The sequence below is a fragment of the Macadamia integrifolia genome, unplaced genomic scaffold (genome assembly GCF_013358625.1).
Source record: "Macadamia integrifolia cultivar HAES 741 unplaced genomic scaffold, SCU_Mint_v3 scaffold1863, whole genome shotgun sequence".
Classification (NCBI taxonomy): Eukaryota; Viridiplantae; Streptophyta; class Magnoliopsida; order Proteales; family Proteaceae; genus Macadamia; species Macadamia integrifolia.
In genome coordinates, this window is record NW_024868392.1 from 65,561 (window position 1) to 84,625 (window position 19,065).

The following is a 19,065-nucleotide window of genomic DNA, read 5'->3' on the forward strand; positions in this document are numbered from 1 at the left end:
TTGAAATATTCAAAGGGCTCTATTGAATGTGGCCATACCATCTGAAAAGTGCATTTAAGTATTTACACATGAGCTTTTTGGTAGAATTAGATTTTAGATTTAACAAATGGCTAATTCAATCATTATCCTATTTAATAATTGAAGTTTCTATCTCATCCTTATATGTGGCTAATGGTGTCAATTAGTTGGTTCAGTCCATGAATTTAGGGAACGATGTCGATATTTGTCGATAGTGATTTGGATTGGATCGATGAGTATCGATCAGTTTGCCCTTGGTTTTTTTTAAAAAAGTACACTTTTTTATTGTTTTACCCCTGAATCGATATGACCCGAAGTAGTCAAGGATCGAAGATCAGTCTCAACCAATATTAATACAATATAGTCGATATGACTGATCCAATACCGACAGTTGAAACTATGGTTGGTTTGAATCAATTTTGATTTGTTATTGAGTATACCCGAAACCAAACTCTCAAAGAAAAGTCTCATTTTTTATTGACTCTTTGTTATTCATTTGTAATCTGGCCACTTTTGGATTTTTTTATTGGGTTTGATCAACTTTCGGTTTTGGTCAGTGACTCCAATCAGTTTGGCTTGCTTTAAATTTATTGAATTGATTGCTTTCAATCCATCAGACTTGTTCCAGCTTAACTTCATTTAAAAAAAAAAAAAAAAGAAAAAAGCCACAAAAAAGCCACCGAGAACTCTTCCCACCATTCTAATTGAAAGAAAAAAGAAAATTCGAATACTGTGATAATATAATATAGTATATGACTATTTCTCGCATGGCAAAATGCGAGGTGGGGCCTACTTATGATAGTATATGACTATTTCTTGCGTGGCAACATGGGAGGTGGGGCTTATCTAAGTTGGCCCACTTAACACTAGACGCGTGATTCTACGGTCACGTGCTTCCAGATCGCAAGACAAGTAACAACTTACTGCCCTAAAACGTTTTATTAGTAAACCAATTCCAAGTAATCTCATTCTTACTGTCACACTCACTCACTCTATGAAGCGTAGATCACGGACTCCTCTCTCTCTCTCTCAAATTCTAAGCTCCCTTTGCTATATCTCTTCCTCTCCTTTTCACCGACTCTTCTCGACTATATATACACGAGAGAAGGGGGCTTTGAGACACTTGGATTATCTCTGTTAGGCCCGAAGATCTTTTGAAAGGGATGCCATCTCCGTGATCTGTGTTTAGGTAGCTCCTATTTAACTTTTGAACTCTGTTTCAGGGTTTCCTTTATGTGTTTTTCGCTCTGCTTTTGAGACTCTTCGTTGTTATCCTTTGTTATTGGGTGAACGTTGATGAAAGTATTTTGGTTTTTGTTGAAGTTTGATGCAGATCTAGTGGTGTTACAAGTCTTAAATTCGATTTCCTTTTACTTTTTGTATTTTTATTTGAAATGACAATTTCTTATGCTGATTTCGGTTTTGGTTTGTTTCGCTCCTTGAGTTTTCCGTTTCTACAAGTATTCTTGTTTGATTTAATGTAGATCTGGTTTGATTCGAAGTTGTTGGGCTGGTTTCTTGTTTTTGTCTTTTTCGGTTAAGTGCTTATGCTCGTTCTGCTCTGCCCTGAGATGTAAATGAACTATTTGTTTTCCAAGTGAGTAATTGGTGTAAAAGTTTCGTTATTGATCTGTTTGGTTAACCTTCGGACAATTGTAGATTCTTTTTTTTTAATTTTCTTTTGAAATTTCATTGTTTGTGGGTGATGATCACATAATTCTTGACATCTGTTCTTTTGGTTACCTAGTGCATTTCCAGCTTGAAAAAGTTCTGCACATGAATTTGTTTTTGTGGGGATGGTTACCTAGTGCAGCTTTTCTGTTAAATCTACTTAATTGGGTATTCAGTGAACATGGAGTATAGTTTTCATGGCAAACTCTGTTTCTTTTTTTTTTTGCCGTAGGTGTGACAATTTGGGGGACATTTATATGTGAAAGATGGCACTTGGAAAATATACTAGAGTGGATGGCCGGAGGTCATCGACTTCCTACTGTTCCACAGTAACTCTCGTTGTGTTTGTTGCTCTTTGCCTGATTGGGGTATGGATGATGACATCTTCATCCCTAGTTCCTGCTCAAAGTGTGAACTTGTCTAATCAGGAGAGCAGAACCATAGAAACAAAAAATGATTTAAAACAACCTGTGACTGAAAATGATTCTCGGCAATTTGAAGATAATCCAGGGGATTTACCTGAGGAGGCAACGAAAGGAGACAGTGATTCCGACACCTCGCAAGATGAAAGCAACTTGGATGTTAAAGAAAATACGAATCAATCTGACCAGACAACAGAGAACAATGTCAAGGATAACCAAAAAGAGAAACCTGCGGAGAGTGAGAAAGAAAACGCAGAGTCAGAAAAAACATCCAAAACCGAGACTGAAATTGATAGGGATGTAAAAACTGAAGGTGGAGATGGAGAGTCAAATTCTGAAGGTGGGGAAACAAAAACAGAAGGTGGTGAAATGAAAACTGAGGGACAAGAAGAATCAAAGGAGAGCTTAGAGGAGAAGAAAACGGACTCAACTGAGAATGAGAATAAACCAGAAACAACCGAGAGCTCAGGTGAAACTAAACAGGAAGATAAAGTGGAGGATAAGGTAGAGGAGAAGGCTGAGAACAAGTCAGATGACCAGGCAAAGAACCATGCCTCAAATGAAGTATTTCCTGATGGGGCCCAGTCAGAGATCCTAAAGGAGACTACCACTCAAAATGGGGCATTCTCAACTCAAGCTGTTGAGTCAAAGAATGAAAAAGAAGCTCAGCAATCTTCTTTACCTAAGGACCAAAAAGAACAAGGTGGATATAGCTGGAAACTTTGTAATGTCACTGCTGGCCCAGATTACATTCCTTGTTTGGACAATTGGGAAGCTATTAAGCACCTTCACTCTACTAAGCACTATGAACATCGAGAAAGGCACTGCCCTAAGGATGCCCCCACTTGCCTTGTTCCTCTACCTCAGGGATACAAGTGTCCAATTGAGTGGCCCACAAGCAGGGAAAAGGTATATTACCTGTACTGTATTGCATTAAAACATGAAAATACTTCTGTTCATTTGTTCTTTACACCGGATAACAACCTTATTGTGTATTTCTGGCAGATATGGTACTACAATGTTCCCCATACCAAGCTTGCAGAGGTGAAGGGGCATCAGAATTGGGTGAAAGTTACTGGAGAGTATCTTACTTTTCCAGGTGGCGGGACTCAGTTTAAGCATGGTGCTCTTCGTTACATTGATTTCATTAAGAACGTAAGCACTTATTGCTCAATATTTTGAACTGTATTTTCATCCCACTCGTCATTCAGCTGCTTCCCCCGCCCCCCTCCCCAAGAAATGATGCTTTGTTGCTTGATTCTCAGTACATGTTTCGTGGATTTCTTTTTTTGCCTGGTTTTATTCTCTTTTTTATAATGACTTCATTGCTACAAGGAGAGACTGTTTGACAGTATATATGGCTGGATACATGGTGTCTGTGCATTCGAGAATAAGGATGGACATTTTGTTACATGGCATGAAAAGCTGAGGAAAAAGGGGAAAGAAGAAGCTTCAAGTGAATCAAGAGTTTTTTACTTCTTGCTTAGAAGGTCAAAGCAAACCTAGAATTTTTCTAGTTTTACCTAGCTATTATGCCTAACTCATAGTGTTGTTATAGAGGTCAGCATATGGAGTAATCATATCTTTAGTCTCTTTTGTTAACAATTTAGGGTCAGCTGTGGAAATCAGTTCTGATTCTCCATTCAACAATGCCATAAAAAGAGCAACCCAGTGCACGAGGCTCCCACTACTGTAGGGTCTTGGAGGGGCAAATGTACGTAGCCTTACCCTTGCTTTGCAGGAGTAGCTGTTTCCAAGTTTTGAATTTGTGACCAACATGTTGCAATATTGCAACTTAACCGCCGCGCAACAGTCTCGCCCATTCAACATTGCCATATACCATATTACTGTGTTTACCAAAAAATCATTTTGTCATTACTTCATTCCATGTAAATTTTGGCTCTCTGCATCTTTTCTTGTAGACTATTCAAATCATTGACGGTCAGCTTTTTCCTTACCACTGGCAAGCTAATTATCACCATTTACATTCTTAAGCCACATCAATTGGCTTAAGTTGTTTTATCACTGTGATTTTGGTTGCCTTCCGATCTACTCATTTTTGGCTTCGTCTTTCCCTGTTACGTCGTGCATTGATTGCATCAGCATCTTCATCTTGACCACACTCATGGCATCCACAATATCTCTGTTTGGGTTCCTACTTTCTTTAATGTGTTGGCACCATGTAGATACTTTTGGTGCCTTGGTCACCTGCTTTAACTAGTCTGTCTTTGATAGTTTGTCTTTTTCCATGTAACACAATCTGCTGCTGCTAGGTGCTATGGCCCCATGCATAACTTCTTTGATTCATTGATTTTTGTTCAATTTTGTCTTCCATATATCTATGTGTAATATGTGTATGTATAATCATCACTGCAGTCAGTACCTGACATAGCATGGGGAAAACGGTCCCGTGTGATATTGGATGTTGGATGTGGGGTGGCTAGCTTTGGAGGATTTCTCTTCGACAGAGATGTTCTTACCATGTCTTTTGCTCCCAAAGATGAACATGAAGCACAAGTGCAATTCGCGCTTGAAAGGGGAATCCCTGCAATTTCAGCAGTGATGGGTACCCTTAGATTACCCTTCCCTGGGAGGGTGTTTGATGTTGTCCACTGTGCACGTTGTAGGGTCCCTTGGCATATTGAAGGTATTTCCTACTTAAATCCTTGATTTGTGAAATCCGGCATTTTTTTTCCTGCACTGGGTCATTCACGGTGATGTAAAAATATGCAGGGGGTAAGCTTCTTTTGGAGCTAAATCGTGTTTTGCGGCCTGGTGGTTACTTTGTGTGGTCTGCTACTCCAGTATACCAAAAACTCCCTGAAGATACGGGGATCTGGGAAGGTTATCTTTGTCTTTAACTGCTCTGTGTTTGGCTTTGTGAGAGAAGTGCTAATGCTTAATTCTAAAAATTCTATTTTTGGTGGATATTGATGGCAGCCATGAAAGCATTAACGAAGTCAATGTGCTGGAAGCTGATTACAATTAACAAGGATAGAGTTAACCAAGTTGGTGCAGCAATATTTCAGAAACCTACTTCTAATGAATGCTATGAGAGAAGATCACAGAATGAGCCTCCACTCTGCCAAGACTCTGACGATCCAAATGCTGCCTGGTAGCATATTCTTTGCAGACAGTACATTGAATTCATCTCAACAAGTTAATTACTTCTCTTAATAGTGGTCTTAATATTTGTGCATTTGTGCGTGCAGGAATGTGCCACTGCAGGCATGCATGCACAAAATTCCTGGAGATACATCAGAACGTGGGTCTCAGTGGCCAGACCTGTGGCCAGCTAGGCTGAATAAACCACCTTACTGGTTGAAGAGTTCTCAGGTTGGAGTTTATGGTAAAGCAGCTCCAGATGATTTCACTTCAGACAATGAGCATTGGAAACGTGTTGTGACCAAATCATATCTGAATGGAATGGGAATTAGCTGGTCATCTGTTAGGAATGTCATGGATATGAGAGCTGTTTATGGAGGGTAAGCAGAGAAAGTACAATTCTGTAATATTCTTGGATATCCCTCATTCCTCTAAAACAACATGAAAATAAATAGCTCTTCCCCCACCCCCACACCCCTCAAAAAGAGAGGGGGGGTGGGGGTGGGGGTGGGGGTGGGGGAAGAGAAGGCGCCTTTGGGTTTTGTGTGATGTTGGCTATTGTCACTGAAGTACTGTTTCACGATCTTCTCCTACTTATGCATTTCTATCGCCATCCTTTCCAGTTTTGCAGCTGCCCTTAAAGACCTGAACGTGTGGGTCATGAATGTGGTTTCAATTGATTCTCCTGATACACTTCCTATCATTTATGAGAGGGGTCTATTTGGCATGTATCATGACTGGTGTGAGTCGTTCAGCACCTATCCAAGATCTTATGACCTTCTCCATGCAGATCATCTATTTTCTATGGTCAAAAAGAGGTCTGTAATCTTGTCTTTCATGTACCTGATTGTCTGCTGAAGGACTTCATTGTGCAATTGTTCATTTTTCTATGTTCTGTGATCTGCAGGTGTAGCTTATTGGCTGTGATAGCGGAAGTCGATCGGATGCTCAGACCAGAAGGGAAACTGATCATACGTGATGACATTGAGACCATCGGTGAGGTGGAGAACATGGTTAGGTCCATGCATTGGGAGATCCGTTTAACCTACTCAAAGGACAAGGAAGGCTTGTTGTGTGTCCAGAAGTCATTCTGGCGACCCACAGAGACGGAGACAATCATGTCCGCAATTGCTTAAGCTTGACAGTTTTTCCCTCAAGCAATCATGGGGACCAGGTTGGTAGGTATTCTTTCAGTGTTATTTTGTTTGTAATTTCAGGTTTTTTTTTTCTCAGATATAATTTTAATTCCTCTCAAAGCCCCCTTACTCTTGTTCCTTTAACCCTTGTCTTTTTGCTTCTTAGTAGGTAGGGGCCCTTGAGTTTCAACTGTAAAATCATATTATAGAGATACCAACGGAAATCAATTCAAGTTTGCCAGTGTATGGCCCTTAAAATTGGAAATTGCTTCTGGAAACTTGGAATACCTTTTGTATGATGTGATGTTTATGTCATCCTACTACAACAACTAGAAGTGAACTTGTTACCACACAATACCTTCTAGGGGATGCTGGTGCCTGCTTATCATGCAATATCTTAAAAACATCTTCATGTGCTCACCACTTAGCCACTCTCTCATGAAAGAACCAGGAAAAAGTATGGTTCCCTGATCAATTGATGGCATCACCTATTTAATTGTTGCAAATCCCTTTGGATTTGAAGACCCTTTAAATTGGACTTGTCAGAGAGCTGCTGCCGACAACTATTGAAGACAAAGGTTGAGGAGCAGCTTCATTAAGGGCACCAATAACCTTCTTAGGCAATCTAAACATTACCACCAAAACAGAGGGTGGGGTATGCTCTTTCAAAGGAAATGTTTCCACCTCTTAAATAGACATTCTTGAGAAAAACCTTCAAGCACAATGTCTTGACAGACTCAGAAATAATTCCCACTTAATTCCACAATAAAACACCCCGATGGAATTGCATCATTGTAGTTAAATTTCACTCTCCCTTCTTGTGGAGGTCCCTAGGCAAGCCCAACGCAATCTTCCATTAGGATGAGGATCGATCCATGGCTGGAGAAATAATTAGAAAAATCATTGCTTTTACTATTTTACCCTTATTGATCAATATTGCACGTGTTTTTTATTTAATAGATGGATAAGTTTTATTTCATTGGTCAGAAAAGAATCTTAGATTTGGTAGTAGATACAGTTGTCAGAATCATTAGTAGTTTACAAAGGTCATACGGAAATCAGCAGGGTAAATGATAGTCTCCACATCTTCAGTAGGTACCGCTTGTTAATTTAGCTCCCTCCAAACATGATGAAACAACAATAATCTCAACCTTAATCCCAATTTAATGGGGTCGGCGCTCCTTCAATGTTGCACGGTCAATGGACTATTCAATGTTCTCATTAATATGGCCAGTTTGGGATTTGGATCATTGGAAAAGATAAATAGAGTTGCATCTGCAACTGTCGGAGTAGAGGAATCATTTGGAGAAGTACTTAACTTCATAAATCAACTTACAGGGTGACAGAACCCAAAACCATATTAATCCACATTAAATATTTTTCATAACTGATATGAGATCAATCCCCAACTGATATGGGATTGTAACAAGGTTTAGCTGTTCTCATAGATGACGCAATAAATGCTGTAGTGCACATTGTTCCTATGAAATTGTGTTATCATTTGCAAGTAGAACAGAATACAGTTTCATTGCAATTTCTTTCTGGAAGCATTAGTGATGGAGTGACTACTAATGCTTCCATTGGACTCAGAAGTAAAAAATCTTCCACTTAAAAGACCTTAAAATCCAAAGTGCATTTTCCATCTTTTTTATTAGGCACCTCTACTGGCATTGTTTTCCAGATGATTATGAAGAAATTTCAACAAAAAATGAGTGGCTTAGATCAGAACAAGTGGCCTTTGAACGATTGAACAGAAGTTAGTTACAACAAGACCCAAACACAGTACATTAGTCGTTACCCCTCTCCACGCAGGGGAGCGGGTCCAGAGGGATGGAAAGCAACCAAGTCTCTTTATCTCCTTCCCCTTACTAAGCCTATTTTCATGCCTTCTCTACCCACTTATCTTAGCCTTTACTAAAATATCAACAAGCCCAACAAAATCATATATACCCACAAAGAAACAAAAGAAACAGAGAAAAAAAAGTAATGGGAGATGAGATACATGGAAATGGGACCAATCTAACAAATAAAGGAAGCCCAGATAGTCCATGTTCTAAGAGTGGATCCATCATCAACAATACTACCAGCAGCAGCAACAGCAGCAACAACAACAATAACAATAACAACAACACCGTCATCAACAACAACAACAATAATAGAGCAAGATCGGTTTTCGCGAATAACGAATGTCGTCCAGATCATGATCGATTTTTGCCAATAGCAAATGTCGGTCGGATCATGAAAAAGGTCATTCCAGGCAATGGCAAGGTGTCTAAGGATGCGAAAGAATCCGTTCAAGAATGTGTCTCGGAATTCATTAGCTTTGTTACTGGCGAAGCTTCAGATAAATGCCGGAGGGAGAAAAGGAAGACGATTAATGGAGACGACATCATATGGGCGATAACGACACTTGGTTTTGAGAATTATGTGAGCCCACTGAAGCTGTACCTCCTCAAGTACAGGGAGATGGAAGGGGAGAAGCTCAATATTCCTAAGCAACAGCAGGAACCACAAAATGTGCCTCTTGATCATAGTGTTAATTCTGCTTTAACACATCACACTTCTCAGCAACCTCCCTTAGTATATACGAATCAGCCCTTTTCAATGCCTTTCTCTCCAAATCCAATTCACCACCAACTACATCAACAGGACCAAAATGATTCACTTGGGCAATGGTAAGAAAATGGGCCCTTGGACAAAAAGAAGGGGATCCTTATTTACTTTTCTACCATATAATTTACATTATTTTATTTTATTTTATTTTTTGTATGTACAATAAAATTTTCTTAGGATCTCCGGGAAGGGTTTTAGGAAATATATATATATATATATATGCATAATTTTCAAAAAAAAAAAAAAAAATCATGTATATGGAAGCCTTTGCTTAGCCTTAAAATGAAGCTTACTTAGGCTCTTCAGAAAGGGGGAGAATTTAAGAGGGGAAAAGGAAAACATTAACATTAGTTCTTTTTTTTTTTTTCTTTTGTCACATGGCAAGGCAGGGTGACAATTTCTACCTTATGGGTATCTTAACAATAGTCTATATTAGCTACATGTATTCAAGTTTTAGACTCGGATCATTCATGTACCTTCTCATGTATTTGATATGGATTCTCTTGTATTTTAGCCATCATATGTTTTTAATAAAGTTTCATTCTTTTGATTTCCAAAGTTTCATTTTTTTCACTTGGCCAACTTTGTTTTGTTTGGAACTCTTTTTTTAGGTAGAGGGGAAGTAGTTAACAGTCAGGAGGCTCAAACTTACTCGAACTCGAGACCTCCTGGTGAGCAAGCACTTTTTGTGCACCACGGCTCATCAACTGCGCTAAGCAATTGTTTTTTGTTTTGGATTGCTCTAGATTCCGAACAAGGGGCTTGTCCTATGGAGCTCCTGCCAAGTTTCACTAGATATTTCTGTTTAATTTTTTGGAGGGCTCAGGTTGGTAACTCAAAGGATGACAAGAAGATGAATGTTCAAGCTTTCGTCCAGCCCAAACAGAGGATCTTTGACAGAAAACAGCTAGAAATATTGAGATGGATGAGCTGAAAACCTTGGCCTCAACTCAACTGATGATGGTGAAAAGAAAAACTGTAATATTAAAGGACATTATTGTGTGAAGAAGATCAATGATGACACCAGTAAGAGAGTGATTTGAGACCTTGAAAAGAGAATGGGAAAGCCATTACTTTAAATTTGCAGGACAAGAACCTAGTCTGACTTGGATCCATGATCTAAGATCCATCAGTGCCAAAAATTCAAATGGGTTTGACCCATTAGCCAAGAGTTGTGATGAATTGTGATCACCAGATAACCATAGTCTCCAGATAATCATATACTTGATATAGAGTCTCCAATAGAGAAAAATCCAGGAAATTAGCCTTTAGACAGACAGGAGACAGCTTCCACCTAAACTGCCATGAAAATAAGTGCTCTGGGAGCTGTGGTCCCAATTAGGAAGAAATGCACAGTGCACCAACCAGCTCACCCTGTCTCAAGACACCAACACAAAGATAATATTTCCTTCTCCGACATACTTCCACTTCTGAAGTTAAAAATTGATTAATAGGATCTCATTTCACTGACATAATTGATAAACATAATCTCTTCTTGTGCAGTAAACTTTCTTTGTTGGCAAAACTGTATACATAATTGTAAAGATTCTTCTCTTGGACTAATTTTTTTTAGCTTTTTCTTAGGGGCTTGTCTACCTTTCTCACATTTCTAAAAATGATCCTCAAAGCCTTCTCCTCTTGTTTTAATGATTGATACTTGGGAATAAAGGGGCTTGAGTTTGAATGAGTTTATCCAACCATGGAAAGAAGGTACTCTGAAAAATATTTTTTTCTTTTGGAGGAGTGGGGATGGTTTGATTAAAGCCACATTGGGTTTAGTTAAGTGGTTACTGCATTCTTTGTCTAGGAAATCTTTTAGGATGATCCCATCGGACGGCGAGCCTAAACATTTTAGTTGCAGGATTGTAGTAACGATGTAGGGGTTCGATATCTCGTAAACAAAACCAGCATGCTTGATTAATGAAATCTTCAAGGAATGGTATCATAATAGTGGTATCACTGACTAGAGTTTACATGAACACTTTACCAAGTTTCTGAAATCGAATCTTCAGGTCATCCAGTATCAGTAGAAGAAAAAATGGATTTCTTAACAGACTTCAGAAAGTAAACAAGCTTATTGGTGGCCACTGGAATAAGAAAATCTATTAATTAAACTGATTCACATGAACTTACTTCTATACTACTAATACATAATGAAGTGCAACAGCATGAGTGAGATTTTTTTTACATTAATCAAATAGCCCTTGTCTGCCATTGAGACATCTTTCCTCAGCCAGATTAGTTGGCAGCCTTCATACAGTAATCAACATGTTTGTTTGCCTCAAACCCTTTAAGGGTTTTCTAAAGCTACCTTGGAAAGTTAAAGTAGGGTTGTGGCTAGTCTTTGGTGTACAGAGAGATGTCAGGGTTGTGGCACAAAATTTTGTTATTGAGTCTTCTCACCTTCATTGTTCTCTCAGAAGCATCAAGGTTGCCTAAGGTTTTCTGGGCACAGATGTTGCCCAAGCATGTTCCTTCTCCTCCATCATCTCCCTCTAAAGGCACCAATTCTGTTTCTACATCATCTTCAACAACCATGAAAGATGAGAAGCAACTTCACCTCCCTTTGAAGGATGGAAAAGTTTAGAGGGCTTCTGATGAGTAACTTTGAAGATACAATTTGTAGAGGAATCGATCTGCTTCAGAGCTTCATCAGTACCAGACTACCAGTTAGGATACCTGATGAAGAAAAGATGATTGACTTGGCCTATGGAAACCAATTCTTGTAAGTTGTAACATAATGGAAAAGCCATGCCTACTGTAGTTCTAACATGTTTATCAATATTAATATGTGAATGGATGATCAGAAATGGTTCATCTTTTTCTGAAGCATCAAAAGTTTTGAAATTGGATGATTAACCTACTGTTCTGTACTCTTCTGTTGGATTAGTAGGTAGAGAAACTAATGCCATTTTCTTTATTTTCTGGTGAATTTATTCTGTAAATTGGAATAGGGACATTTGTCTAAAAGAGTATTTGTAAGTAAATGATGAATATGGATGAATACATTATCCAAGTTTTATTTACCAAAGTAGGAGGTGCTAATATATATGACCCAATTAGCTAAGCAGTTACCTGCTTACCCAATTATTGGCAGCCCATTAGTGATCGGTTCAAGTATGAATCTATGCAACTGTTCCCCTTGTATGTCTGATCTGTCAGAGCCATCAAAGACAAAACTCTATCTCTTAACCCTTTCAGACAGTGTTTCATTCATTGAATTGAATAGAATGTCTAAAATACCCAACAAAAACATCTCTAAATTGAAGGGTCTTTTTTTTTTTTTTTTTTAGAGGGGGGTGGGTAATATTTTGTGATTAGCATGCTATTAATAGCTAAAACTTATAAAGTATTTTAAATATTTTTTGAGTAAATCTTAAACGCCATTTTTAAGACCAAAAAATGTGATTAATTCTATGATTAAAATGTCTCAAGGAGTAAACGGATAAGTTGGTTTTCTATGGGTTCTAATGGATATAAAAGTTGGAATTAAGGTTTTCAGATATCTTTCATTGTTGGTTTTTCTATTTTTCATTTAAAGAAGGCCATCATTGTCTACTGAGAAATTGGTAAAACATGAAAATGAGGAAGCTTAAGGTAGCGTACACAAAATAACCACAAGAAATCAACATTAATAAAGTTTCACCATCTTGAGTCAGGGATTAGCAACTTTTCCATAGGACTCACAAAGAATCAAATTGTACCAAGAATGCATGCAACTCATAGTAGCTATAAGTGGATCGTCTATCGATGTCAAATCTTCGATGATAATCCTCGTTAGCTCGATGGGTGTATTACAGAAAGGAGACAGTTTTCCTTCACTGTGGGTGAAGGAACCCATGAATTTAGGGTCATCATCACTCACCTCACTCACCTTGTTTATTGAAGATCCAAAATATCCTTCACTATGCTCTAGCATCCATCCAAAACTATTAATGATGGCAATCAGTGAAGGAATTTTTTCTTTACTGTGGGTGAAAAAAAAACTCAATCCTTACAATAATATGGAGGCTTGAAGGAATAAGATTTTCCTCCCCTCTAATAGTCTAATGTGGAAGCAAGTTCAGTCAAGCCTGTGTCGTTACAAATCCGGCACTGATAGCTTCTACATCTTATAAAGCAATTACAACTAATCAGTCTTAGTCAAGTGTTGTTTAATTTCAAATCAAGCATTGGCAGCTTCTCCAACATAGAGGCCACAAGCAAACAACATTAGCCCTTAGCTAACTACGTATGCATGCATTAATACATACAGGTGGACCAACAAAACTCAGCATCAAATCCGACATGATTTTGCAAGAATCCTCATGAGTTTGATGGGGTTTTAATAAGGACAAAAACAAGAAAGAACCCTAGGTCCAGTTGAAACAACAGATTCACAAAATTCTTCAAAAAAAAAAAACCACGGAGTCATCAACATGTGTCAAGTACTCACGCAGTCTCAAAATTATGAACTCTTGAAGGATTACAACAAATGCACAAGAACACAAGATAAGAAAAAATAACAAAATATAGCACCTCAAGGTTATTGGTTGAAACTCTTCAAGGTTTCAAATGTTCTATAGAGCAAAAATTTATATTATCAAAATTCAATGCTTTCACCCCTCCAAATTGTTACATATATGTAAACTAATAAAACTCTAACCTCAAGCCTCTACCTTTAATAATCCTATGGCTGAGATAAAAAGAAACAATAAGGAAACTCAAATTAAGGAATTCTTTGCCTAAATAGATTCCTTGCAAAAGAAGAAAAATCCAAAACTAGAAACTACTATTGCAATACATAGAAGGTAGAAGGAGCATTTGATAATCTGAATAACATAACCAGCGAGTCATATAATCTATCTCGAGTTTTAGATGTTGTCTTTCACTCGTCTTTAGGTTTGATCATAGTTTGATGATAGTCACTCTTCAGATCTAATTTTGAGAAAATAGTAACCCTGGATAGCTAGTTCAACAAATCATCAAACCTCGGGATGGGAAAACAATACTTTATACTGATCTTATTTATCTGTTAGCTATCGATACACATCCTCCATACACCAATTTTATATGGGACAAGAAGGGCGGGAACTGCACAAGGGCTAAGACTCTCTCTGATAAAACCCTTGCCCAACAACTCTGACACCTATCTATGCAACTCTTCATGTTTTAGAAACTCATTCTGTGACGGGGAAGATTTGGTAGAAATGCTTTGGGCTCCAGATGAATCTGGTATTGTATGTTCCTCATAGAAAGAAGACCCGATGGAAGGCCAAAGGGAAATAAATCTTCAAATTTAGTTAAAAAAGGGTTTCACCTTCTCAAGAATAACAGAAGAATCACCACCATTGTCTGATTTATTCAGCAACATAAAAACCACATCTACACTTCTCCAAGGCACCCTGTAAATCACATAGGGTAAGGATCGATTGCAAATTATTGTTGAGAATCTTGTTCTTAAATAACTAATAATAAGCCATTCAAGAATTTCAGCGTGATCTAGTTCAATTTGTAAACATTCATATACTCACACTTGTGTATGAAATCTTCCAATTTTGAGAACACAATCTGACAATCATATGATCAGGATACCCAATTGTCCCTAGTCATGAATGATTTTAGCCAAGGACAATCAAACCATCCACTAATATCATGTAACTTAATTAATAAACAATAACCAAATCGGGTTTCATGGATACACCAAATCCACCAAGCCCTTCGAATTGTAGGGGCTTATTACACATGACCACTTTATGTTCATCCAATAGATGAAGTGACAGCTATGTACCTACATGGCCATGCACATTACTTTTTTCATAAAATTCGACTTTTCTTCAAACCCCCCCTCCCCCGGAATAATATTACCAGGCATATGTCATTTCATAGGAGAAATGACAGATAGATATACATTATGCAGCTTGGTAGAATTCTTTTTCTCAATATATAAATGCTTTTTTTTTTGGGGGGAGGGTGGCCCGGCTACGATGTGCCCAGATACATGGGGAGGGGTTTGAAATGACTGAACCATCCCCATGAAATTGAAAATGATATCTCTTATTGATGCTTCCTTATGCATTTCTATTGACCATCACACACAGGCAAAAAACACACTCCCCATAAAAAAGCACTTTTCCATAAATGTATAAACAATTTTTGTCAAAGCTGTCCATGAACATTATGAACTTTGAAGATACATGAGGATAACAAGAAGGGATGTTGCAATCCCTTAGCACAGCCTTTGCAGCCTATATATAGAACCCCATGCACCCCTCACATGTTTCTTGTATTTCACTGTATCTTCTCTATCCATTCCCTACAACCCCACCTTTCATATATGAATATATCACCACTTAGATGGACATCTATCTTATCCATCTTTATGTGAATTATTTTTGGTAAAAATCTTTCTGTGAATTGTGAAGCACAAGATAACTAATCCTCATGACAGGACCTTCCTTTCCGGATTTTCATGGTTTAATTATGAAATTAAATACATATTTGGAATACCCACATCACATATGAAACCCTTTTGTCATTTATCTCTACAAGGTATATCTAAGCTAGAATTTAGAGGACAAAATACCATTATTGTTTCTTTCTGTTTATTTTCATATATGCAAAGAAAACCTTAAATGAGAATTGGCCTGAAGTTTTAGAAAAAGAGGAATTTCAGACAGATGTCTCGTGGAAGTGAATGGGTATGTCTCTTGATTGTGATAAGTTTAAATTGACACTGACTATTAATTGTTCCCTTATAATGGAAAGATCATAAAAAGATATGGACATCATCCCTTATGAGAGGGTCTCATTATTGGGCTTACATGACATGGTTCAATTATATGCTAGTTTTTAAACTTGAATTGTATAGTGCTTGTTTGCAACACCCATGCCACGTGTAAAATTGGCCCATTAATTAGTCAAGCTTCTTCTTATCTTTACAAGGTTTGTCTATTAAGTGTTTAGTGCCAACCTTAGTTAAAGTGATGTCTCATTTAGAGAAACAAGTTACCTCTAAAGCTTCTTGTTTTATCTTTCCATAATCTAGACATACTTAAATGAGAGTTGGCTCTTAGCATTAGGAAAGAAGCATCTGACCCAAAATGTCATATGAAAGTCAATAGATATGTCTCTAATTGTGACATTGTTACTGGAAGAGTCTGTAGTCTATTGTTCTTATCTGTGTTAGCGACATGGTTGACTGGTTGACTTGTATTGTTCACAACATAGTTTTATATTTATTTTTTTGGTAACAATATACAGCTCTTTTTTTTTTTTAAGATAAATTAAATGGGAGTGAAGTAAAATTTTCATATTTCAAAAAGAATTTTTTTGTAATCATTACATTATTACACCGTGTGACTATATCACTAACTCTAAATCATTCTATATATGATTATTAAATTTCACTTTACTGTACATCCCAAAACTCTTTGCTATGAAATATAATATATGGCACATTCCACTACTGCTCGTTGGTTATGATAAAACGCTGCTTACCGTATGGAAACTTCGACCTAAGGGTTATGATCACTGCCATGGAGCATCATTTTTCTTCTACCCAAACAAAAGGGCCAAGTGTTCTTGAACCCACAATAAATATGCGGAGTGTACAATAGGGAGGAGATTAGTTGGGGAATGATGGGGGTCACATCTGGACCGTCCCATCATTTAGCCACAGCTTAGGAATAATATTTTTTCAAAAAAAGAAAAGAAAAATGTAATGTAAAAATTACAATTTGCATGTAAATTGTATCATTACTGAATATGATAAGAAATTTATACAATCAATAATCATTATAAAATTTATTTTTTAAGGTTGAAAATTTAATTTTCCTTCCCTATAAATTTCTCTTGCAATAAAATGTAGTCTATAGAAATTTAAATAGAACAAAATAAAATTGATGGCCATCTTTGAGCACATAAACCCATTTAATAGGGATGGGACTGAATTGAGTTGAATCATAAACCTGTTGAAGACAAAGGCAAAACCTTCTTAGTTTCACAGTTAAGCATCAAGTTTTTGGCTTCATTGATGAGTATCTTATGAGAATGGCGCCCTATTTGAGCAATTCAGTCTCGATAATTCACAGAAATGGCAGCCTATTCGACCAATCCAGTCTTGATAACTCTCGGGAAAGGTACCCTTTTTGGCCAATTTAGTCTTATTAATTCCTGGAATCGGCACCTTATTCGGCCAAAATTCCTAGGAACAAATCCCTATCCGGCTAATCCAGTCTTGTTAAGTCCAAAGAACGATTCCTCAGAATCGCATCATTTCTGACCAATCCAATCCATTGTTGGAAAATTAGGTTTCATGACTTGACTCGCCCTCTTTAAATCTTAATGAGTCGGAGCAAGTCATAGAAAAAAGTCATGTCAAATTTTCCCATCTTATTTTCATACTAGTCTTTCTCAAGAAACCCAAATAAATAATTAATAAATAAATTAAATGAGACAAGATAGAATAAGAATATTTATTTTTCAAATTTTCTTATGAAGCTCTTCATTCATTGTCTTTTGGATGACAGTGATAAGATTCAACTTGAAGATGTCATGGTCATGAATCATGTTTTTTTAATGTACACACACAATAGTCACTAGATTCAATACTGAAGACTTTGGTCATTGAACATTTAACATCACTAGAATATATTTTAGTTCAAAATTATTCAGAAATGCAGATTTAAACTTTTGACAAGAATCGGCTTTTGTTGTGGCTCAGACAAAACAAACGAATCTTGAATGACTCGATATGATTTGGTCCCAGACTTATCATGTTTTAATATAGGACGAGTCTCCGTTACTCTTTACTAGGTTTCTAATATTTTGACCAAACTCAGCCTAGTTTTCCTAATCAAAACCTGGCCAACAATGATCCAATCTTGTTAACTCCTGAGAATGGCACCCTTCTAGGCCAATATTTTCTTGTTAATTTCTGAGAATGGCACCCTATTCGGCCAATCCAATCTTGTTAATTTTTGGGAACGACTCACTTCCCAGCCAATCCAATCTTGTTAGTTCCTGGGAATGGATTTGAGATGTTATGACATTATTCACACTTGAAACATTTACATTAAGATTTCGTTTGGTTGCAGGGGCAAATAAAGGGAAGGGAAGAGAAATAAAATTTTCAAACTTAAAATAGAAACTTTTGTAGTTATTACCTCACGTGACCATATTACTAACTCTATATCATTTTATATTTGGCTATTAAATTTCACTTCATTTTGCATCCAAAACCTTTTGTTATAAAATGTAAAATAAAGATTACATGTAAAAAGTATAATTACTTAATATATATATATATATATATATATATTAGCCGCTTATACAATCACATGGGATCATATGAGGTAATGATCACATAAAGTTATTTTTGACTTTCCTTCCTTCTAAATTTTCATTGCAATAAAAAATAGCCTAAGGTGGAAAAAGTTTTTGACAAAGTTGGAATAAATAACTTTATTCCATCGGTGAGCACTACCCTAAAATACATTGACTCTAACACCCTTAGCCTTGATTGAGACAAATTCATCGTCGCCACAAGTTTGCAATGAAACAAACCATTGATTTTTGGACAATTTTTCCCTTGCTATGAAGAACCATCATGCCGAAATGATATCGGTCAAGTATTGTCGATAATATATTATTATTATATTATTTTACAGTATAACTTAAAACAGATCTAGGCTTAGTGCAAGGCCTCAACGTTAATCTAGCTTGGCTAGAACTTTCTAGCCCTTACCTATCCTCAGGGCGAAGGTATCTCAACCCATTCCCTATTCGGGCTTAGGGTGCGTTAGGACGAGTTCGGGCCGACAAGACCAAACTTGCATCCTACTTTCAATTAAATGAATTATTCCTAAGACTTCGCTTTTTAGGTATTATTTCATGAAATTTTTTTTGTGCATATGATATTTATATGAAAATTTTTTCCTTTTTGTTTTTTTTGTTTTCCCTGTCATTTCACATTAAAACAAAGAGTAAAAAATCCTATTTTATAGAAAAATTTTTCTTTCCTTCCTTTTCACATAAGATTGAGCCTTGATATAAAATCTATTAAGTGAAAACTTTCAAATACAAAGAAACCCTGAAAAAAAAAAAAAAAAAAAAAAAAA

At 36.9% G+C, this 19,065-nt stretch overlaps 2 protein-coding genes across 2 annotated transcripts; both read left to right on the top strand.

Annotated features, from left to right (window-relative positions):
• The first annotated feature begins 1,001 nt into the window (after nt 1-1,001).
• LOC122065038 (probable methyltransferase PMT24) lies at nt 1,002-6,617 on the top strand. Its single transcript, XM_042628827.1, has 9 exons — nt 1,002-1,207; nt 1,922-3,020; nt 3,117-3,266; nt 4,488-4,758; nt 4,845-4,955; nt 5,052-5,226; nt 5,324-5,596; nt 5,840-6,034; nt 6,124-6,617. Exons 2-9 carry the CDS (start codon nt 1,956-1,958, stop codon nt 6,350-6,352), a joined length of 2,469 nt encoding a protein of 822 aa, XP_042484761.1. The 5' UTR covers nt 1,002-1,207; nt 1,922-1,955; the 3' UTR covers nt 6,353-6,617.
• A 149-nt stretch (nt 6,618-6,766) lies between these two features.
• Nucleotides 6,767-11,996, top strand: LOC122065039 (nuclear transcription factor Y subunit B-3-like). Its single transcript, XM_042628828.1, has one exon. The coding sequence runs from the start codon at nt 8,339-8,341 to the stop codon at nt 9,029-9,031; it is 693 nt and encodes a 230-aa protein (XP_042484762.1). The 5' UTR covers nt 6,767-8,338; the 3' UTR covers nt 9,032-11,996.
• Nucleotides 11,997-19,065: the final 7,069 nt, after the last annotated feature.

What these genes read in the sequence shown, in the direction of transcription:
- LOC122065039 (XM_042628828.1), top strand. Translation starts at nt 8,339, where the DNA reads ATGGGAGATGAGATACATGGAAATGGGACCAATCTAACAAATAAAGGA.
- LOC122065038 (XM_042628827.1), top strand. Translation starts at nt 1,956, where the DNA reads ATGGCACTTGGAAAATATACTAGAGTGGATGGCCGGAGGTCATCGACT. An exon ending in GGCCCACAAGCAGGGAAAAG is followed by an intron (nt 3,021 to 3,116) that starts GTATATTACCTG and finishes TATTTCTGGCAG; the next exon opens with ATATGGTACTACAATGTTCC. An exon ending in GGTCCCTTGGCATATTGAAG is followed by an intron (nt 4,759 to 4,844) that starts GTATTTCCTACT and finishes AAAAATATGCAG; the next exon opens with GGGGTAAGCTTCTTTTGGAG.